This window comes from Zootoca vivipara, chromosome 4, assembly GCF_963506605.1.
Source record: "Zootoca vivipara chromosome 4, rZooViv1.1, whole genome shotgun sequence".
Taxonomy (NCBI): Eukaryota; Metazoa; Chordata; class Lepidosauria; order Squamata; family Lacertidae; genus Zootoca; species Zootoca vivipara.
In genome coordinates, this window is record NC_083279.1 from 98,252,566 (window position 1) to 98,276,657 (window position 24,092).

Below are 24,092 nucleotides of genomic sequence, written 5' to 3' on the forward strand. Positions count from 1 at the left end.
GACACCAGAGGTACAACATGTTTTCACAACCCGGCCTATTCCTGCGACTGAATTTCCTTCCAACTGTTTTCAGTTCTGTGTCTTATATTGTTATAACCCACCTGGAATCTGCTGGTGAAGGGCAGGCGATAATGCAATAATAGTAATTATTAATAATAATTATGGTATGGGGCTTCACTGCCTATGCAACTCCTTATCATCTCTTCACCACCTCTTTATTCTCTCCCTGCCAGTTTCTGTGCAAACCACGATTTCCACGCTTCCAAAGGCAACTCAGAATTCTACAAAAAACCCAGATTCCACCTTCACAAACTGAGGGGAAAGCCTCAAGTAACTTAGTTAGGTCTAGATCAGAGATTTGGTGTCCCCTTGGCACAGAATTTAGTTTCCCCAGGCAGGGGCCATATCAATTCCTGCAAGTGCCCTGAAAGGAGGGTTTCCATCTGCCTGTGTGGCATCAGACTGCTGGAATCACAACCACAAATCCTGGGAAGCAACTCGTCAATAACTTACTTATTCATGCTGGATGAAGAGGCGACCTTCTGCAGCTTCAAGAAGTGCACCTCTCGCCTTGGTGGGGTGGTTTCCTCCGAGCTGGTGCTGGAGATACTGGATGATTGTGGCACTGAAGAAATAGGGAGGGTATGCAGAATGTCAGAACCAGCTTGGCAGCAGCAAAGAAAATAGCAAAAGCAAAACCTTAAGCCCAGGGTCCATGCACCTCCCACCCACCCCGTTTGGGTCAGCTGAAGAAGTTCAAGGAACGAACAATTCGGTTTATTAAGTGGACAGATCAATCAGGTTATGAAGAAAATGTTTCAGGTGTTTTTTTTTGTTGGCTGACGAAGCCTGGACAAGGCTGTATATTGTCTCCCTGCTTGTTTAACTTATATGCAGAATTCATCATGCGAAAGGCTGGGCTGGATGAATCCCAAGCTGGAATTAAGACTGCTGGAAGAAATATCAACAACCTCAGATATGCAGATGACACAACCTTGATGGCAGAAAGCGAGGAGGAATTAAAGAACCTTTTAATGAGGGTGAAAGAGGAGAGCGCAAAATATGGTCTGAAGCTCAAGATCAAAAAAACCAAGATCATGGCCACTGGTCCCATCACCTCCTGGCAAATAGAAGGGGAAGAAATGGAGGCAGTGAGAGATTTTACTTTCTTGGGCTCCTTGACCACTGCAGATGGTGACAGCAGTCATGAAATTAAAAGACGCCTGCTTCTTGGGAGAAAAGCAACGACAAACTTAGACAGCATCTTAAAAAGCAGAGACATCACCTTGCCGACAAAGGTCTGTATAGTTAAAGCTATGGTTTTCCCAGTAGTGATGTATGGAAGTGAGAGCTGGACCATAAAGAAGGCTGATCGCCAAAGAATTGATGCTTTTGAGTTATGGTGCTGGAGGAGACTCTTGAGAGTCCCATGGGCTGCAAGAAGATCAAACCTATCCATTCTGAAGGAAATCAGCCCTGAGTGCTCACTGGAAAGACAGATCCTGAAGCTGAGGCTCCAATACTTTGGCCACCTCATGAGAAGAGAAGAATCCTTGGAAAAGACCCTGATGTTGGGAAAGATGGAGGGCACAAGGAGAAGGGGACAACAAAGGACGAGATGGTTGTACAGTGTTCTCGAAGCCACCAACATAAGTCTGACCAAACTGCGGGAGGCAGTGGAAGACAGGAGTGCCTGGCATGCTCTGGTCCATGGGGTCACAAAGAGTTGGACACGACTAAATGATTAAACAACAAGAACAACATACAACTTGATTGAGGCTGGAGATGTGCACCACTGGCATGCAGATGTTGCATGCCAATGGGCCAGAAGACAGAGTACCTCCACAGGGAAGTGCTTTTCAGAAGCCTCCATATAAGGGCTGTAAGTCTTGAGCCAGCTCTGGACAGCAGTATTCTGCATCAATGCAGTATCTCCGGCCAGTAAAGCTCCTGCTCACTCCAACCAATTTGCAAGAGCTCAGCCAGCATCGTTCCCTTTGACTCTCCCCACCTCTGTAAATTCTGCCATGCTAATGCCTACACCTGGCTCCTACTTGCTTTGAAAGAGCCTGTGGAAAAGCCAGACAGTAGGTTTTGAACCAATGCCTTAACCTCGCCAAGAACACTTGCATCTCAACAGATAGCTCACCAAATAACGCCACCCCCAACTAGTGACTCAGTCTTTATCCTCTTTAGACTCGCTGTATAGGAACCGCTGCCCCCTCCCACTGCTCACTGCTGTTCCAACAAACCTGCAGTGGGGCAGCCATGAGATCAAACAGTGTGGCCCGATCTAGGTTGAGCCACTGAAGTCGGCAGGGCAGCCTCGTGCCCCTGAAGGTATTTCACTCCCGCATGCTCACCCGGCACTTACTTTTCTTTTGAAGGAAGGTCTCCAGATTCTCACCGAGGCAATCTTCGTTGTACAACATGAAGTTCAGCGACTTGGCCATCTCCGCCTGCAGGAACAGGGAGGAGGAGGAGGAGGAGGAAGAGAAGGAGACAGGGAAGCTTGAGCAACTGTGAACCTAAGAGCAGCCTTCATTGATGGATGAGGCAAATGGCTCCTCTAGTTCAGCACATGGCTTTTCTCACAGCGGCCAACCAGATGCCCCCACTGGAGGAAATATGCAGCCCTCCCTACTTGTGGTTCCAAGCCAATGGCACTTCTGGTCACATGTAAAGCCAGAGGAAGGTATCCTGCCCTTCAAGCAAGCTTTCCCCTTTGCAGCTTTTGCTTGGACTACCCTTTGTGGAATGTGACCCACCCCACAACCATCACCACAGACGGTTCTTCCATGCCTAGCAGGCTCCAAAAGGTCACTTAGCTGATAAGGCCTCTACAGATGAAGGCAGAATGTTTGAGTTACCTGGAGATCATACTCAACCGTGGTCCATTCTCTGGGAATCTTATCACTCATGGAGGCATAGTAAAACAGCAGCATGACCACCTGAAGAACGGCAGAGACAGAGTGACGTTAACATCGCATGCCACATACAAAGGGAGGGCAAGAGTGTGCATTTTGCCAGTCAGAAGATGCAAAGATATGAACTCTGGTGTCATGTATAGAGCTTTCTACAGATGTCCTTAGAACCCTTTTAAAATAAGCTGGACGTCGATCCAGGATTGGTTGCTATCTTTCCACCACTGCTGCGTAATTTTCCAGTGACTCCATAATTACATGAGCACTGTTCCATAGCATTTGGCATTTTCATATTTGGAAAAAAAGATGGGTTAATGAAGCAATCCTATATCCTTCCACTGTACTGATTAAGAATTCTACAAAACAGTAGTCATTATCCGGAATCACTGTTCAGTGTTGGACATCATATTTGCTGTTTACACAAAGCTTCACAGCTTGTTTTCCATCGGATAAAGTCTGACATCGCGCTTCATTTAAAGACATTCAAAGATTTCAGTTTATTACTTTTGATGTTTTGAAGAAATTCCATAAAGATTTTCATATTGTATATTGTTTATGGTCATCATGTTGCCTTGCTGGAGTCTGTGAGAAGCTGGTAATGATAATGATAATAATAATAATAATAATAATAATAATAATAATAATAATTTATTTATACCCCGCCCATCTGGCTGGGTTTCTCCAGCCACTCTGGGCGGCTTACAACAGAAAAATGAAATAAAACAATTAAACATTAAAAGCCTCCCTAAAAACATTAAAAGCCTCCCTAAGGCCTCAGTCAGTGTGAAGAACATAAAGGATTTGCTATTATTAAATGGGGATAGCAGTGCTGGATGCCTTCATGAGACTCACTATACCCTGATAAGGCTTGGGATCCTATTAATGCTCAAACAATGGAAAATTGTTTCTGCAGGTGTTTATCCATATTGAACCAAGTTTTGTTGTGAGCGAAAAGGAATCAATCAGCGATCAAGGAAAGGCTTCTGGGATGTTGGGCAACAGAGGGAAGTTTCTCTAATGTGGTACAGTTGTTGGTGTGTTAGACTAGGACCTGGGAGATCGGGGTTCAAATCTCCACTCAGCCGTGAAGAGTGATCCTGGGCCAGTCACTGCCTCTCAGCCTAACCTGCCTTGCAGGGTTGTTGTGAGGATAAGTGGGGAGGAGACTAAGAGCTCCTTGAAGGAGGGATGGGACACAAATTGATTGATTGATTGATTGATTGAATATCTGGACTCCATCCTAGCTTCATCTCTTTTTCACATTAGCTATTTCTAATGCCTTTTTGTGCTGTGACTCATTTCTTCTCCAAAACAGACACGGAGAAGAAAACTTTGCTTTTAGATTCCATTCTTGCTGCCTGTAATGATTTTATATTGGGTTAAGTTTTTCTATGCTGAGTTTTTCACATACATTTTGCACACCTCTAATTATTTTGTTCCTAAGAGAGGTTCAGACTTTTATCTTTTTCTCTTTATTTCCGGTTTGAATTTTCCTGGATCCTATATCCTGGACAGTGCTGATTTCTAGTAACACACAAATATACACTCTGGATTGGGAGCTGTGTTCTTCTCTTAAACTGGAATGCTGTGCTGTTCAGACAGCTGGAATAATGCAGTAAACTTTAACTAGAGGGCTGGTGGAGTTTGTGGGGGGGGGGGGGAGGCGGCGTATGATCCACCGATGGTTAACTTTAATCCTGCATATTGCTCCTCAAAGTTTAATAGAAAAGTCACATATTCATATTCTATTTTGCTTTCCATATAATCATCATCTGCATAACATTGTTCCTTATTTCTCCCTTTCCCAATTTTATTCATGTGCAATGTACTGTGGATTGCTCCTTCATACCATTACGCTCACCCCTTTTATAAGCCGCAATGTGTTACCTGGCCTTCTGCCGATGACTTTAAAATACAGTATATATTTTAGCATTTTAGCAATAAATGCATTTTAGCATTTATTGAGCCCTGTTTGAGCACCACCCTCTCACCCTCTGGGGGCACGTTAAGAATCTCATTCCAGGATGTCCTCTTGACGCTGCTAACCACCATCTCCCACAATGAGATTTAACTTGCCAGCCTGAGCCCCTAAATAAAGAGAGCAGCAGGTGTGAGCATACCTTGGCTAGCTCCAACTCCTCTGCTGCTAGAAGCTTCTCCTCAGATACCAAGTTCTGTGCTGAGGATTTGTGCTTGCAGCGTTCTGGAAGGAGGAAATGTGAATTTTAAAAAGGCATCTTTGAATTCAACCACAGCACCAACCCCAAGGAAAAGGTCTAGACTAGCTATGGAACCCACCCACACCCCATCCTCAGGTGGAAGGCTGCCAAACTGGGAGTGCAGGGGTGGTTTATCAAAAAGATCTAGGAAGGTTTTTGGCTGCAAAAATAAGGAGTGTAGCCACTACATTTTTGTCCATTTAGGCTCAAAAGCTTAGATTGCTTTACATCTATGTACACTTCTCCTTTTTAGCTGCTCTGGGGCATTTACTGTTTAGAAGCAGCAGAGGCGTCCCAATGGCTTCCTCTTCTTTAGCTGTGGCAGCTTGCCATGAGCACCTTTGGACTGTACCTGAGATCAGGCCTGAAATAGCCTTTCACCAAGTGGACCCAAGGCAAGTAAGGATCACCTCTGGGCAGCTAAATGTCTCTGGCTGAGTTTTCTCTCTTCTCTCCTGCACAAGGGAGACCAGCAGGCAGAAGGGGAACTTAAGCCTAGCAAGTCTTGCCATGCTGATTCCCCTCCCCTCCCCTGGCCTTACATGGGTAGAGGGACCTGCTGGCTACTTTCTTCCAATGCTCAGTCTTCACAAAATCATTGTGGGAGCTGCACATAGGCTCATATACTCTTGTAATTTTTAACTGTATGAGTGGGAAAAATCAGTGCAGTATGGAAAATTGCCACTCTTGCCACCAACTCTATCCATCTTCTAGGAACACGGGAGAATGTAAAGAAGTTTCTGCATTAACAACAGCTTTGCTTGCCAGCTTCCTCCACATTGGAGAGTGTGGCAGATGGAGGCTCAGGCTGATGTGTAGACAACAGATTATCTAAATTCAGAAAGAGCCAAGAGGCACTGTAGCAGGAGCTCTTACTCTTGAGAAAGCAGACGACATAGGCAACCCGATCTGGCAAACTCTGCTGCAAAGGGTCCCATCCCTCTTCAGAGCCATGACTGGAAGAGAACAAAGCAAGCACTTTAACAGAGAGACAGAGTCATTCCTGATGAACTATTTGACCAGAGGGATGATGAGAATCAGAAACAAATGAGGAAGAGGGACACACATTAAGTCAGTTCACATCTACAGCCCAGCCTGTTTACTGTGGCACCTAGAATAGACCTCTTTGAAGCATGAAGCTATGTAACATGGTAAAACGGTAGCCGTTTCCCTTGTGAAACTGGACAGGGAAGTAGTCTGGGTACAACTAGTTCCAATTCAAAGCAGGCTGGTGTATTTGTGGGCAGGGATAAGTGTTACTAAGTGAAAAAGAATATGCATATTTTAAGCTATTACGCCATTAATGAAGCAGGAGATCTAGCTAAAAGACAAAGTCAAGGATTTTTTTTTGCTTGCTTCGTAAAGGGCATTCATACCATAAAGCAATCTGAAATAGACTTCCTATGAACATAGAAGATTAAATGATGTATCAGTCCCTAAAGCTGTCCAATCAAGCCCTCCCCATTGCTCTCCTGTTGATTTGGACTACAACTCCCATGAGTCCCAATGATCATGGCCATATGATGATGAGCCTGATAGGAGTTGTAGTCCAAAACATCTGGAGGGCACCAGGTTGGGGAAGGCTGGTCTGATTGTTCTTGAAAAGGCAGCAGTGGGAAACTCCACAATTGCCACCTGCTTATCAATGTCATTGGTGTCTCTGCATGACCAGAAACTATGGGAGCATTTGACTGGGTTCGTACTGGGAACGGTGGGTGGAGGAAAGACTTGATGATCAGACTGCAAGACTAAAACAGACCAGAACACAAAACCCTCAGAAAGACAGTCGCTATCCCTAGTGACCTCCACTTATCCTTTGCATCCAAAGGCAGAACTCCCCAGACTTAATTACTAACTATTAGATTCTGTTTACTTCCTTGTTTACATTGTGAGCAACGGCCACCAGAGACTGCAGAATGATGCACCCAAAAGAGCCACAAGGGGGAGTCAACTGTGCTGCTTCTCAAGTTTGCAACACTAAGAGTCAGGCCTGGAATAACCCCTGTACTATGCTGCCTGAAACAACTATCTGAGAATCATGGGGCTGCAGAGTTGGAAAAGGACCACAAGGGCCATCTAGTCCAACCCTCTGCAATGCAGGAATCCTTTGCTAAACGTGGGTCTTGAACTCACAACCCTGAGATCAAGAGGATCATGCGCTACCAACTTGTGAGCTATCCCAGTTCCATGCGTGACAATTTTAGGACGTTTGGTCAGTGGCATTTTTTCAGCCAAGCACCCACACTCATCTACTCTGAGCTCAGGCTGCTCAGCAGTGTCTGACACAGCTTCAGATGCTGACACAGCAAACTGCCAAGAATTAAAATGTTAGCTCTAAAAATTCAAGGAAGGGATTTGCTTCACTGCAAGGTGCTTGAACCAGGTAGGTAAAGAATAGCAAATTTATTATGATTCAATTCATATCCCGCCCTTCCTCCCAAAGGAATCCAGGGCGACGAACACCTTGGGACAGAGTACATTGAGGGTCACCTTCACCCACATGTGACTAACGTCTGAGACCTTCCATGGTCTGGTGGGAAGAGTATGATGGCACCTCATTTTTGGAACACCAACAAAATTGTTCGGCACCTTCTTATCAGTACTTGGATATCACTTTTAAAACAAATTTTAACAGTACTTTTAATGTTTTAGAGTTCTGACTTTTGTCTCCTGTTTGTTTTGTGATTGTTTCGTTGCCTGCAACATTCTAGTAGTTAGCATTTATTCTTATATGTTGCTTTGGGTAAATTTGTAGAAAAGTAATTTAAGCATATTAGCGTATGAAAACACCAGACAGATAAAACATTAAAATGGTATCTGGGCAGTATAAGCTGAATTCCAGGGTGCCTTGGGCTTTCAAGCATTTCAGAAGAAATTGTGAAGCTGCCTGCACACCTCCAATATGCTCCTAGAACAATTACCAAGGGAAGATGAAAATTAAGTATATACAGAACTGCAGTGGAGGGAAACCACTAATTCCTGAAATCCAGCAGGAGGTTTAGAAGAAAACCCGACACCCCTTTTACACAGTACTTCATAAACTGAGGCACAGATCATTTGCAGTTTTTGAACCGAGTCTCCTCATCCTCCCCAAACCTTTACATAAACACCAAAGTCCTTACAGTGCAGGCAAAGTGCCTAGCCTGGCAGCTTGTTTCATTGATTTGTTTATCAGAGTTCAAAACCAGATGGAATGGGATTAAGGAGGCTTTGAGTAAATACAGGCTCTGCAGGAAGTCCTCTTCACCACCTCCTCCTACACAACTGGGAATCATTTCTTAAACGCAACTCCAGCTGTCCAGCAGGACAGGTAACAATAGCCAAGGTGCGTCAAGAGAGGCTGTCCCAGCTAAGGATGTAAAGTACAAAAATAACTTCCATCAACTAAAAACACACTATATCAGAATAAGTTCTGCATTTAATTCAGAATCCAATTAAGAGACAAAGAATGTAATCAACAGCAAACAGGCTACAATTCCTTAAAACCTCAGAGTTCTACTATGGTTATTCCTAAGACTATGAAAGTGCTACAGATATCACCTATGCACTTGAACAACACTGGAAGGGAGGAAGCTCACTGTCAGGGCTATGGGGAAGTGAGAATTTACACAAGTACATAATTCTGTACTAGCATTCGGAGGGGGGTGCGTTATTAAAGCAGCTGGTTTCCAAACACTTTTTACTGCAAAGAGTGGCCTACTGCATAGAGGTAAAAGCAGTAGAACAGGGGTCAGCAAGGTTTACCTCGCCTGGGCCTGTTCACTCCAGTGGAGATCCCTCCATGTGCCGGATAGCCACACACGCACATGCGATTTCTGGAGTCTGCGCATGTGCGATTTCCGGCACCACAGAAGCAAGTCCCCGTCCCCACGCTGGTTTAATGCAGCGCGCAGGGACTCGCTGAGCAGGCGGCTCGGCCCGTGGGCTGGTTAAACAACCCCCGTGGGCCGCTTGTAGCCCATGGGCCTTAGGATGCAGACCCCTGCACTAGAGGAGCCAGGGATGGGAACTAACTGAAAGGTTTTCCAGCACCAGGGGATGCACCTGCAGGGCTCCTCAAAACTTGATCATCCTTATGACTAGCATTTATAAAGGTAAAGTTACCGCTGACGATTAGGTCCAGTCGTGGACGACTCTGGGGTTGCGGCACTCATCTCGCTCTATAGGCCGAGGGAGCCAGCGTTTATCTGCAGACAGCTTCCAGGTCATGTAGCCAGCATGACTAAGCCCCTTCTGGCAAACCAGAGCAGCACACGGAAATGCTGTTTACCTTCCCGCTGGAGCAGTACCTATTTATCTACTTGCACTTGATGTGCTTTCGAACTGGACCAGCAGTTATACTGATCACTTTTTGTACATTATTTGCTACTGCTGTTCACTGGCTGTAGCATTCAGCCTCTGTCCCTACAAGACTTAAAAAAACAACAGCATTACAATGCACATTGACTTCACAGTATAGCAAGTAAGGAAAGGTGTCCTCTTACATTTTGTTGATTATCTTGATGAAAATGCTGCAGTCTTGGAGCTGAGACAATGAATTCAGGGTATCATCCAGCTTCAGACTGTTCACCTGAAGAAGAGAAGATGAATCAAATCACAGGCTAGAAATCCACTTGCTGGCAAGTTAAGGAATAAGCTCAGTCAGTGTATCAATTCTGAGAGTTGTGGTGATGTACCAATTGCAGTTTATCCACATGTAAGCTTGGTGGAAACCCCAATAAGGAAAACATACAAGCACTTAGCAATGCACTGCATACACCTTGTGCTTGGAGAGGCAAGAATCTCAGATCAGACACAAAGATGAGTGATAGATAATAGCTTTCAGCAAGTCAACAGGAATATGCCTTACACATCTGCCATAAAGAAAAAACTTAATGGGTACATCACAGCTGATCATGAGGCTTTGGAATAGGGCGCAGAAGAAGTACACATTATTTAATTTCCTTGCCTCCTGCTTGATACAACTCTACATGGGTTTTAGTCTACAAGTCCCAGTGGCTATATGCTACCTCCAGAATCAGAGACAGCAGGCTCAGTTACCAGTAGGAGAGGGCTGGTGCTCTCAGATCCTGCTTGTGAACTTCTCAGAGGGCTCTGGCTGCCCACAGTGGTGGACCAGATAGGCACTTAGATTGTTTCAGCAAGGATTTTCTTACTCCCCCCTGCCTTGGTGTCTTAACCCCATGTAGGAACTAATGCAAACAGTTCCATGTGGGAGCCACTGAACAACATTGCTCCAATGAACCCTCATTCTTCATGACTGTCTGGGGGTATCTGAAAAATTTTCCTAGTTACAGTAGACTTAATTTAAACAGCTCTCACATTAACTATGGCCTTTTCCAAACATACATAAACCTCATCAATATCTTTTAAGGAGTTTGAGGGAGTGGGAGCAACTGACAATTACATCTAGGAAGTGCCAGCTTTTTAGGCATTCATAAAGAGGTCCAACTCCTCACCTCCACCCCTTTCCTGATAAAAAGGCAAGCAACAAATTCAAAGTTTTGGATGAAATCCAAGGTCTCAACACTGATCTCAAGCATATCTGAAAGCTTCACAGAGCATCCAAGGAAAGAAACTCTCCCCAATGAAAATATTCCTCAGGGTGCCATTGATTTAAACCCATTACATAAATCAGGAAGGGGGGGGGCTGACTTAAATCTAGTTTCCCATGAATACTTCTATGCACATTTCCAAAAAAAATGGAGCATATGTGGCTAATAAACCATGTTAAATGACAACTTAAAATTTACACTGCTTCAATTCTTACAATCAGGCCTTGAATCACATTGGCACACTAAACACTCTCCAGGGCTTCAGGCAGAGGTCTCCCTCAACCCTACCTGGAGACTCTGGGGACTGAACCCAGAACCTTCTGTGTACAAAAGAAAAAAGAAAAAGATACCCTACAATTGAGTTATGGACATCTCATTGCCCGTTTTGTCACTGAAACGCAGCTGGTCCTCTTGCTACAACTGCCAGTTTCGCCTTTCCTAAGGTAACATGTTTTACATCTTAGGAACTTGTTTCTCGCAGGGAAGATCTGCTGGATCAAAAACGCAGTGCCGCAAAGGGAAGTGTCAGCCACACAAAGTACTTTGGACAGGGATAACAGAGCACAGTTAGCCCAGAGGGAAAAGAAGGCACCAGAGTACAAGGTGTAGCCACATCCTAAGCAGCTACCGGTATAAAGAATAAAGAAGAGGCATCTTACCCAAGCAAGGAGAGCTGAGGCTCTCGTGTTGTGAAGCGACATCTTGGTGCTTTGCCAGGTTACCCTCCAACCTAGAAAGGCCAAGAGAAAGGAGGGGAAGAATTTAAAGCTTTGAAATTAAGTAATTTTCACTCCCCATCAAGAAGTTACACTCCAACAGCAAATAACATAAAAGTGCATCTGTTCTGTCCCTTGTGGGAACCTCGGCTCCTGTGATAAAAGGGAAAGTTGGATTGAAGTTTTATGACCAGCCCTTGCTTCTTTAAAGTTCTGGACAGCTGTTACTCAAGTAACTGGCTTTGTTCCATGTTTTTACAGGTAAAGAGAGAGAAACACACTTATTGCTTTCATGGCTCCTTGTCCTGCCTCAGATCTCTTAACCAGCAGAAAATGCAATGCTAAGGCCCGCACAAAGGTTTAATGTTACATTCCTTGATAGCAGGACTGTAAATGTAGGCTCCTACAAAGCTAGCCTACAAAGGGCCAGCCAACTGGTCCCGCTGGCAACCTGATGAATGCAAAGTACTGCATTAACAATGTTTCATGGTTAGACCAGTCAATTAGTATGCATTTTTCTGTATTAATGTGACACACCAATGGGGAACTTGATTCAAACAGGTTTTCTTACTAATCCATCATAACAGCTCCACTTCTCCAGCTACCAGTCTTTCTACTCCCACACTCTGCAATGGTTTTGTAAAAGCTGAGCCAGTTATCTTTTGCCATGGCCAAGACCAGTCTGTTTTGTTTAAAACAGAAACAGGCACAGAGGACTGTACCATCTTAGATGTCTAGGAGGATGAGTGTATATTTGAAAGCTTTTAAGACAATGCATAGGCAAAACATGCTAGTGAACATTCAAATATGCAAACCCCTACAAGTATACATATGACAGTTCCGTCCTATTCAATAGTCTAGAAAATGACCTGGGAATGCCTGGATTGGCTCCAAGTGGACAGGAACAGTTGTGACAAAATAGTGGATCACAGAGGCTTCCTGTTGTTACAATCTCCCCATAAAAAAATAGTATGGAAACTAAACAAGCTCATGGAGTATTGAGAACCTTTAGTAAAAGTAGGGCTTTTTCAAACAGCAACTTTGAAGAAATAGGAAAACTGTCCAGAAGCAAAGAGAACACAAGGCCCCTCTTTCAACCCCAACCAAAACAAGATTTAGCCTGCCTTAAGCTAGGGCTGCTATTTGCCCCTTTTATTTGGCCTGGGAAGAGGGGCAGAATGGGATGTCATTTGATCTGTTTCGACTTGCCACTTGTTACTAATGATAGGCCTTCTTTGAACCTTGTTATGAACCAACGTCAAAGGGAAGGGGAAAACCTGGAACCAACCATTGAAAACCACAGGCATGGAAGTTTTGAGCCTAGTATTTCCTTCCTAGTGTTTTGTCTTACGTGTCAAATATTTTTACGCCTTGCTGCTATTTTGCATCAGCAGTCGCTAACCATTTCTTATGTGAAGGACCATAGTGACCCATGGTCAACCCTCTGGGGACCACAGCCAAGACCTTGTGTGGCAATTCTTGAGGGGTTTTGGGCCCTTGCAAAAAACCTTTGGGCATCACAGTATCACAACAGGGTACCTATAGGAGTTGCAAAACCCTGGGGGACCCTCAGTGGTTTTGGCAACATCACAGCATTCTGGAGGGTCTTGCAAGTCCTGGAAGACCTGCTCCCTGCTTTGCTGGCCTTTTCTCACTTGGCCTGGGAAGACAGAGCTCTGCAGCTACAAAAGCTGAGGCTGCTGAACAGACTCGTGGGCTGTGGTTTGTTTAAGGTGCTTTGTTGGTTTTTTGCTATTAATTAAGGATATTCATTAATATTAATTGTTGTATCTTTTTTCTAATCTTATGATTTATGTGGACATTGTTTCAATTGAGTTGTGTACTATTTGATGTTTTGTTTATTCTGACTATTTTTGTTACGTTATAATTATGTAAATCTTGTTATGTTGTAAGACGCCTTGAGCATGGTTTTAATTATGGAAAGATGTCATACAAATAAAATGATGATGGAAAAACCCTCCTGAAGAAATATATGAAGCTTCCAGGTGGAAGCAAGTTATCTACAGTACCTAATTATATAGAAAAACAAATGTTTAACAGTTTGACTAAGTGTCATATATTTATAGACTAATAGAACTGCAGAGTTGGAATGTATTCCAAGATCATCCAGTCCAACCCCCTGCAATGTAGGAAATCTCAAATAAAGCATACATGACAGATGGCTATCCAGCCTCTGCCTTAAAACCTCCAAGGAAGGAGAGTCCACCACCTTCTGAGGGAGACCACTGCAAAATGTTAATCACTGCACCTGCTTGGAAGAATAAAAATCAAGGCATTACTCAACCTTCAGACCAGCATGTCTGATGGCAACAGAAGACTGAAAAGCCAGGACTCCTGTCAATGCAAAACACACTATTTCCTCAAGAAAGCGCAAGTAATGTCTCTCACAGCTCTCTCCAGGACTTCAGAGGGACCACAACTCTAGGAAATAACAGCTCTTTTTAGCTATGCTCTCCAATTTAAAGCAAAGGAAAATACAAGTCAGCAGTACAAATCAAGAAAAAGCAGAATGCTCACTTCAAATCTGCAACAAAATGCCCTGGTTTACTTGTGGCACAACTGAGGCAAGCTTGGATTTCACACAAGTTCTTAGCTGCAACATTTCCTCATTCTAGAATTCTAGAAGGCCTTTTCCTTCAATGTGTGAATCTTCCAGCATAAAAAGCAGTTAGTTGACAGGAAATATGTGGGCAGCTGGCTTGGAATCCTGTGCTAATGTACACAAAGTGACGCGGCCGAAATAGAAACATGCAAAACAGGCATTTGTAGTATTGGGCATGTGTTCAAAAATGGCTTTAGTAATTCTACACAGTAACATGTTACAAGCCATCAGGTTCACAAAACAGCACATTAAAATGTCATGTGTGAAGCCCCTAATCAGTTGTTTTTCCGTAACTACCTACATGCCGATCATAACTCTCAAAGGACTCACACATTTTATCTGCATGCTCCCACTTCCCAAGACTCAACATGGAATAGTAAATTTATGCAGCTTACTGGATTACACAAACAGGTGAGGGTTTTTTTTTAAAAAAATAACCCTGTGTACCAAGGGGTCCCCTGAATATGTAGAGGAAGCCACAATTATTTTTGGATAGTGCTGTTTCGTTTCCAAATGACAGGCATACAAGTTTACTGCTGGAAGGGGTGATCAAGGCCCCTGAAGAAACACTGGGAACCTCTATGGCTCCCCATTAGTTTCTATTGCTGCTCAACAACTGGCTATAAAATGTAAGGTTGGTGCTACAATCACAAGGGCTCTTTAAAACACAAAAGGAGTGACACTCACCATACATTAGATACAATATCCTAGATTCAAGAGCCCACCGGCCAACACTGACAGGTGGAGGAAGCCACCCACATGTCAATCACCTGGTGCCACTTATTTATATAACAGGATTTATATACCGCTTAGTCATCAAAACCTAGAGGGAAGCTAGTCAGGACTTAAATTTGGAACCACCCAATGAGAGAGCCCACTGGATGAGCAAGAAGGGAGTCTCAGCGGATGTGACATCTCAGCCCCAGTGACAAAGCAGCAAGCAAGTTAAGCAGCAGAGTGAGTTCAACAGCAGAGGAAGGAGGACAGGGAAGACTTCTCTCCCCCCAACAAATCCTAAGCTCCCAAAGTAAACTAACTCAATAACCTATAAAAACAGATATGCACAGAGAAAGCCAGCTGGGGCACAGCATGCAGTGTATTGTACAAAATACTATACCAGTAAATACAACTGTCTTGCCTTCTGGACAGGTGGGGGTGTGCTTGGTGCAATGCGTTCCTGGCCCTCAGGGAACCAAGTTCATTCTCCCAAGGCCAAAATGGTTGACCTGCAGAAGCTGAGAGAGGTTGGTGGACAAGGCCTTTGGGGACTTGACAGCTGCCATGCTGTCATGGAAAATGAGGGTCTCGGTCACTGTGAGGAAGAAGGAAATGATCCCTTAGAAACCTGCTCCACAGTAACTCGGAGCAGGGCTTTTAGTGTGACTGCCCCTGTTCTGCAGAACAGCATTTTTGTTGAAACACTCCCATATGCCCACTGTCTGCATTTTCTGGAAACAACTGAAGACAACTACTTTGGCTAGGAAAATGCCTCTGGCTGGCTAAGGCAGGGGAAACCCAAACCCAATGCAGAAAAGTTACTGCCAGTAGGAGGAGGATTATATACATATATTTATTTAAACCTTCTCCAAACGTTTAGGCCCATCATATGCACATGCATATTTGATAACAAGCCATATTTTGACCCAAATTCAAGGTCAGATAAGGACCGCCTACTTTCTAGAGGTTTCCTTTTGATCTAGTGTAGGTACATTATCTGCTTGTGTTTCATGGAACTGACATCAGCCATCTATCCATGTTAACAAGTACTGATCAGATCTTGGGATATGAAGCAAGGGAAGACCTGAGCTGCATTTGTTGAATACAAATCATACCCAGGGGGACAGTTTTGCATGGCTCAGATTCTTAGAGATGCCATCTGGACTGGGAGATGCCAACACATGCCTTGTCAAGGCAGAACCTGCCCATGTGGCATAAATGCTATGGATAACCTTGGCTACTGTTTACAAATATTCTCACTTAGGACAGTGCTAACAAAATACTCTGCTGATATTGTGCTCCTGGAACCCCCCCCCCCCCCCGGAGAACATGACATAATGAGCTCTGGCATGCAAACTGGCTTTGGTAAAATGCTGAAAATAAAAATATGATCATAACTGGTCTTTCTCAGTTTCCTAATAAAATATCTTTACACTGAACCTCCTGCTCTCTATTCAATTTGGATCAACATTAACTCAGGCCACAGTCCAAAAGCTCCAAAAGAGAAGCTACTCCTTCTCCATTAGCCATTCCCTCACCCCACCCCACCCAAAAAAACCCAGTAAGATGAAAAGAAGAGTAAACTCTAAAGGTTGATTTGGCTGTAAAGAGCATCCATGATACATTGAAAAGTGGGGAGGAAACTAAGAAGCTCAGTTGGAAAGCAAGGCACAGGACCACCAAAGGTTCCTTTGTGTGTACTTTATGGTATAAACTACTTACCCTAAAGGTTAAAGTATACATTTCTACAATTAAGTCACCAAGCCTGATCTGCTCCAGAGCTTTATGAAATGTGTGAATATTATAAGACTGCCACGAAGAAGATCTGCCATTTCTGCATGCAACTAGGCCTTTTTTATCTTATCCCTACAGGAACTGGAATGAAAACTTCTGTATTGTTTCACAGCACCCAGCACCCAAACTCTAGTCTAAATGTGATAGCACAACAAGCTCTTAAGCAGCTAGACAGAAGCCACATGCTAAGGTTCCAATCTCGAGGAACTCCAGGGTGAGGCACCCTATTCCATATGTGTGCATGCATGTGCAGACATATGTACACTGACACACACTGAGCTCCACCAGTATCACTTGTTCTTGCCAGGCCACCTCAGCTACAGTAGCCTTTGCTTCCTGTGGCTGTCAAACCACAGCTGACAAGAGGAGATCGAGCACCGTGGAGCAATGAGCAGTTGTCATTTGTGAACTGTTCCTCTCAGCTGCCTGCACAACTGCAATCATCACATCTCTAAAACCTATTGAAAAAAAAGCATTCATTTGAATATTTACAGATTCGTCTTTCCCATTTTTTTCCCATCATCAAGACAAAAAATGATTTTGTCTCTATAAAGCAGAGCACAGACTCATCATGGATAGTTCCACATTGTCCTTGTGTTTTGCTTGTAGGTAAGATAGCAGTGGTGTGTCAGAAACACCCCTTATAAGGTAAGCTTTACCTCCACTTATTTTGCAGGGGGATCTCATCATAATTATATCTGCTTTGGTCATTTCGAGGGCCTACTACTGCAGTGCACTTTATATGGGGCTGCCCTTGAAGACAATTCAGAAGCACAGCAGGTGCAATAAATCACTGAGCGCCTGCCAAATGTCAGAAGAAGAAAGCACCTTTAGCCAACATTGCAGAAGTTGCACTGGCTGCTTATCAACTTCTGGGCCTAATTCAAGGGGCTGGTGATTGCTTCTAAATCCTTGTGCCAGATTGTATCACATACCCTCACACATACAGACCCTACACACATAAGACATGCAGCATACAGGTACATCTCTCTCTCTCTCTCTCTCTCTCTCTCTCTCTCTCTCTCTCTCTCTCTCTCACACACACACACACACACACACACACACACAAACACACACACACACACACACACACTGTCTCTCTCACACTCTAATCCCCACTGCAGCACTGGGCTTGGTAGAGAGGTTTCCGTCTATTTTTTTATTCGTCTCACATATGCCATCTTGAATTTGGACAAAGCAGAATGAAAAAATAAAAATAAAAATTCTATGTGGGAAAATACACTAAACATAAGCACTTAATGCAATCCTTACAGAAGAGAAACACATCACCTCAAATAATCCCCAACTGCTAACAGTATTTAATTCCTTTTTCAACGAAGGTTCTTGTGGCACTTTAGAGACAAACTAATCCACTATGGCATAAGCATTTGGGGACCACTTGCTTTTTTCACACAAACAGATTCTGTACTGAAGTATCAAAACTGACAATGTCAGCTTTCACAAAACAAAAAAAGGGAAAGTGTCTATATTTCATAATTGCAGGTTAAAACTTGCAAGAGTGCTGTAACTACCTGCTTGAGGTTCAGAAATTAAACAAGCAAGCTTTCAACACACAGGGAGATTTCTATGCCCTGTGCAACAACTTTTCTGAATAATGACTGTGTGTCATTTCATGGCCACAGCACCTTCCCCAAACATCCAATTTTATTTTGATTGTATTTTACACGTATTACTTCCAGTTGTGACATCTAACTGCTTTGGCTAGAAATCCCATCCCTGGGCACTCTAGAATTATAAAAAGATTAAAATACAATTTCATGCAAATTTGGTGTTCCTTTTTAATGCTGGGATTCTGTAATCCTTGGTTCACGGTCAGTAAAACATGCATCTTTCACACAGCTGATAAACTAGCTAATACACAGAGGCTACTGTTGTAGAGACTATTTAAAATGTTGTTTCCTACAATACATTAAAACTCAGGTGGCAGGGTGTGTGCAAAAATAAAACTAAAGCCCATCACTTGTAGAAGTATCCCTTCTGAAAGCTCCCTAGCAATGGCTGTGGAATATCTGTAGGGACATTAAACCAAAAAAAACCCACCACTCTAGATTACACACTACAGGGAAATGATGAGCCAGCTATCTTAATTTGCAAAGCCTACCCACTCTGACCTGCTTCCCAACCACTGGGCCATTCCGTGAAAAATGAGCCTGATAAGAAAAAAATTATTTTTAAAATATACTTATTTTACTTATAGTTTCATTAACTAAACATATTAAAGTTCAATATTCCAAAGGAAAAAAGAATTTGAAATTATTTTTTTCATGAGAAATTTGAGCTTGAAGTTTCAGTATCACTTTTCTGATTGTGTAGCTTAATTCTGTTCATTTAGGTTGGCATTATTTTTTAAAGATAAACAAAAATTGTGGTTGTCATTGTTGGTATATTATTAAAGTGAATAACTTTGTCTACACATTGGACTTGAAAAATTTTAAATAGGTAAGTTATTTCTATTTTATTTTTATTATTGAATGGGATGCTGTTTCAGTGTCCCACCCGTGACAGCAAAAGGTACAAAAGTTTATTTTGTGATAAAACTAATTTATAGGTTATGTTTGTTTTATTGTGGGAGTATGTATTAGAGTATAACACACCTATCAATAATAAAAATGCAGTTAATTAATGTAAACACCATGAAATTTTAATAATTTTTTTCTGTCCCACCCGTGACAGTTTTCAGCTTGTTTTATTAGGTTGCTAACTGTTGTAGCTTGAGTTAGTGATTTCAGCAAGTGATTTCAGCTCTCTGCAGACAGGAGACAGATTCCTCATGTAATAATTCTTTATTCTGGCAAACAAGACTGAGGGACTGAGGAGAGGGGAACTAGCTAGAAAGAGATACATTTTGGAGGGAACAATCTCAAGCAATCACAAAGCTGCCTTTTGGTGGAAACCAATAAGACTAAGGAGCCAAATGCAGCTGCTTGAATGAACCAATAGTAGCTGTTCCTTCTGGAACATAAAGGCAGTTACCGTTACTTTACCCTAATGCGAATACATACAGTAATAAAGATAATATAACCTTTGAATCAATACACAAAATGGGAAAGACTACATCTGCAGAACGTATGAGAAAGCTGCGTGAAAAACTAAAACAAGATAAAAACAAATGTGAAAGCTTCAAAGAAAAGGAGAGGGTCAGAGATAAGAAGAGGCGAGAAAAGATGAAGTTGGTAAAGAATTTGTCTGCAAAATCACTTATGGAATACAGACGGAAAGAAACTGAGTGCAAAAGAAAGTACAGACAAAAGATAAAAGAAAAAGAATCTAGGCCAATTGGCGACACTACTATTCCAGAGATTGGGTCATTTAAATGCCCACAATCTCTTGGAAAGGCTGTTACCAAAGTTAAAAGAGTGTTGCCATTAAGTCCACGGAAAAGAATAGCCGTGTTACGAAAGCTTGTGTATGAGAGTTCACCTCAAGCGTCAAAAACACTATTTGATAAAAGCCCTAAACAGAACACCAAAAGTTCTATTATTTCACAAGATAATATCGCAAAGGTCCATGGGTTTTATAATTCAGATGATATTAGCAGGCAGGCACCAGGAATTAAGGATGTCAAATCTATTAAAGATCCAACAAGTGGAAAAAGAATCAAAATCCAAAAGCGGCATATGAATATGACAGTCCAAGAGGCCTATGCCTTATTTAAGATTGATAACCCAACAGTTGAAATCAGCAAATCAAAATTTTATGAACTGAGGCCTAAAAATATTGACTTAGCTTCTCAAATGCCACACAATGTTTGCGTTTGCAAATACCACGCTAATTTCAATTTCCTAATTGAAGCCATAAGTAGGAAAGACATTTTTTTTCCTTCCACACATTCTGATCTTTTGAGCCTTACTTGTTGTGATTTGGAAAATGAAAAGTGCATGAATGGTGAATGCAAAAAGTGTGTACTTAATTTGCACACCCTAATTGATGAAGACTTAAACATGTCGTCTGAGATTTTCTGGAAGCAATGGAAAGATGACTGTTCTAGCCGGCCTAAGGTTTTTGAAGCAAAAGGAACCATAGAAGAAGCTGTCAATGAGCTACAAAATCAATTTAGTAAATTTAAGAAGCACTTCTTTGTAAAGCGATTACAAGCTAAAGCTTTCAAAAATATGAAGGACACAGTAGCTGATGATGAGGTGATTCTTCAAGTGGATTTTGCTGAAAACTATTTGGCAACATCGCAAGATGAAATCCAAAGTGCACACTGGACCCACAACCAAATCACAGTATTTACTGGTTGCGCTTGGACTCAAGGCAAAGTACGTTCTTTTGCCGTGGTTTTGGATCACTTAACCCACGACAAATACTCAGTATATGCATGCCTAAAAGCCATAATTGAAGAACTTAAGAAAGAATTTAACAGACTGACAAAGGTCAAAATCTTTTCTGATGGGTGTGCTGGTCAGTTCAAAAATAAGTACACACTGTCCAATCTGTGTTTTATGCCTGAAGACTTTGGTGTTGATGGGGAATGGGTTTTTTTTGCTACATCCCACGGCAAGGGTGCCGTGGATGGGATTGGTGGATTAACTAAGCAAGCAGTTTGGAATGCAGTGAAACAAAGGAGAGTAGTAATCAATTCAGCATCAGATTTTGTTAAATGTGCTGAAAAAGCAGTACCGAGAGTGAAGTTTGTCCTTTTAACACCTACTGATATCAGTGCAAATATGGCGATGCTAGATGAGCGCTGGACTTTGGTGAGGAAGATTCCAAACGTGCAGTCCAACCATTTTTTTAAAGCTAAAGACAAAAGAAGTTTAGTTTATGGACCTTCTTTTCAAAAGTCCACCCACGTAGTCTTCACAGAACTGTTCAAGTTAAAAGTTTCTGATGTTTACAGAGATTCTGATAGTGACACAGAAAAACAAGATGGTGTAGCAAGTTGTACAAATGAAACAGATGTGCCGGTGGTTGGAGTGAAGCCGTTCGTTGATGGAGTGACTATTGGGACATATGTTTTAGTTGAATTTGAAGCAACTACAAAAAGACAAAGAACCAGGCCTACTAAATATAGATATGCTGCAATATGCCAAAGTAATGTTGAAGATGATGGAGAAGTCAAGGTGATGTGTATGCGAGCAGTTAACAATTCTGGAAAGCTGTTTCAAGTTGATGAAAAAGACATATCATATGTGCAGTTTGAACATATTCTTAGTATCTTACCCCAACCTAATGTTAAACGAGTCAGAAGGAACATTTTTTATGAATTTACTGAAAATGTAGATGTGTTTGAAAGTGGTTAATTGGCCCAGAGATGGACTAGAAGAAAATATTTTTTAAATAGATTTTAATTTTAGTAAATACAACATTATACTTTGTAGGCTATAGTAGATAGTAAGTATAGTAATAGCAAAAGGTTTTTTTGTAATTATTCCATTTTTAACAACCTTAATTGTATGTTAAATCAAGTGTATGCCAGACGCGTCCCACCCGTGACATTTCATTGTCCCACCCGTGACAGCATTTTTTCCTTAATTTTGTATCATTAAATTTCTTAACCTAAATTTCTGATTGCATAGTTGTAACCAATAAACATTGATTTAAACAGATATGCTGAGTTTATAATTGATTCACCTCCCAACTCACAGAGTTTTTCCATAAATCAAACTTATCTCAAGCTCCGTGTCCTTTTTTTGTCCCACCCGTGACAATACTTTAACATTTAATAAAATTGTCAAAAATATCCATAAAAATAATAAAAAATTAGTAAAATGTTCAGTATCTTATTAAGAACATAGTTCAAATTTTGGTTGTTAATTTTTATGTATATTTACATTCTTACACATGTGTGAATACCAAAAAACATGGTCCAAGTGTCCCACCCGTGACAATGGAATGGCCCCACTTTTTAAATTGTCACAGGAGACTTGCCCATGTGTTGCATTTATAGAATGCTCTCCAAAGAAACTTCTCCAGATTCTCTGAAAGAGTTGAACCATATGGTGTAAACAGAAATATATATAAAAATTAAAAAAAAAATGTCCAGTAGCACCTTCAAGACCAACTAAGTTTGTACTTGGGATGAGCTTTCGTGTGCATGCATACTTCTTCAGATACCAAACCAACTAAGTTTGTTGGTCTCTAAGGTTCTACTGGACAATTTTTTATTTCTACTGTGTCAGACCAACACAGCTACCTACCTGAATCTAGAAATATATGGTGCAAACAGTGTTAGAAACTTATATAAATAAGCTAGGCACAAATGGCACCTTGAACCTGGGTTACAGCTGCAACAACGGAATGTCGATACAATTCTACGATCTCAACTACAATACTTGATTGTAACTTGTTTTTACAACACTTCACAGTATACAAGAAGGAGAAGCACACACAGTGGAAATGGAAATGGTATTAACTATGGACTAAGGCAGAGGTTTTTAAACTGTGGTTGCCAACCTGGTGCCCAGAAATCTCGACACATCAGTCAATATATCAGGCATATAAACTTGTATCAACTGTGGTAAAAGCTGTCTCCCCAGGTAAGCAGACAGGCCTATTGGAAACTGCATGAAAATAGGCTTTTCCCCACACTACTGATGTGCTACGAATGAGTTACATTAATATCCCTTGGCTAGCAAAGCTTCAGATTTTGGGGGAAGCTATAAAAAAATTGCTCTGGTCCATGGGGTTACGAAGAGTCGGACACGACTAAACAACTAAACAACAACAACATAAAAAATTTAATAGATTCACATTTGCTATGGTCCTCTGTTGACCTTTCAGCCCTTCGAGAAGCTTAATACATTCTTAGTTTATAACAAGGCAAGCAGCATGCCAGACTCAAGCAACACACACAAACAGATGAGCAGGGTAAAAAAATTCCTTCAGTAGCACCTTAAAGACCAACTAAGTTTTTATGAGCAGGGTGTTAGCCAGTGTTAGAAACTGAGATATGAAGGCTAGGAACTAAATGGCAGCTTAAACCTAGGTTATGGGCGCAACAATGGAATGTTGTTAATAACAAGAATGACAAAGCTGAAAATGAATGAACTGCCGCTAATATATTATGTTAATTTTTCACATGGTCTAGTCCTTGCCGTGCCCACCCCCCTAATATTCTTAAGAGGGTCTCTTCTCGAGTCTTCAGCGAGTAGCTGGAAGTGGGGGAGAAGGAAAAAGGCCCTTCTTTCCTTCCACTCTTCAGTTTTAATCTGAAATCCTAGGTGCAGTACTGTGTCCAGAGCTCAGCAGAAACTGCTTGCGCTAATGAAATTCCTTCTTGCAAAATGCACCCAGAACAATGGGAATTTCGAACACTGGCGTTAGCAGTTGCACAGGGTACAAAGATTCTTAACACTTGCAGCACTTTTATAACCAAACATTTAAGATGGAAGCACATCTTTTGACAATGTTGCAGGGGGTTGGCCTGGAGGACTCTCAGACATTCCTTCCAACTCGACAATTCCATGATTCTACGACAAAATTTCCTAGTACTGTACACATATGTAAGTTTTAGTGCTAAGACGGGAGAGATAAAATTCCTCTGCCTGCTGTTTATAAAGATCAACTCTAAATAGCTT

The 24,092-nt window shown here is 42.0% G+C and overlaps 1 protein-coding gene across 12 annotated transcripts in view; it reads right to left on the minus strand.

The window, feature by feature from the left end:
- NUMA1 (nuclear mitotic apparatus protein 1) overlaps window positions 1-24,092 on the minus strand; it is a 77,512-nt gene that overhangs the window by 28,756 nt on the left and 24,664 nt on the right. For all 12 annotated transcript variants that reach the window (XM_060273971.1, XM_060273970.1, XM_060273965.1 and 9 more), the window contains 7 exons: window positions 11,358-11,428; window positions 9,628-9,713; window positions 6,020-6,099; window positions 5,045-5,127; window positions 2,871-2,951; window positions 2,375-2,459; window positions 514-625 (listed from right to left, as the gene is read on the minus strand). In XM_060273971.1, coding sequence (XP_060129954.1) covers window positions 514-625; window positions 2,375-2,459; window positions 2,871-2,951; window positions 5,045-5,127; window positions 6,020-6,099; window positions 9,628-9,713; window positions 11,358-11,399 — 569 coding nt within the window. In that variant the 5' untranslated portion in view covers window positions 11,400-11,428. The remainder of the gene's footprint in view (window positions 1-513; window positions 626-2,374; window positions 2,460-2,870; window positions 2,952-5,044; window positions 5,128-6,019; window positions 6,100-9,627; window positions 9,714-11,357; window positions 11,429-24,092) is intronic.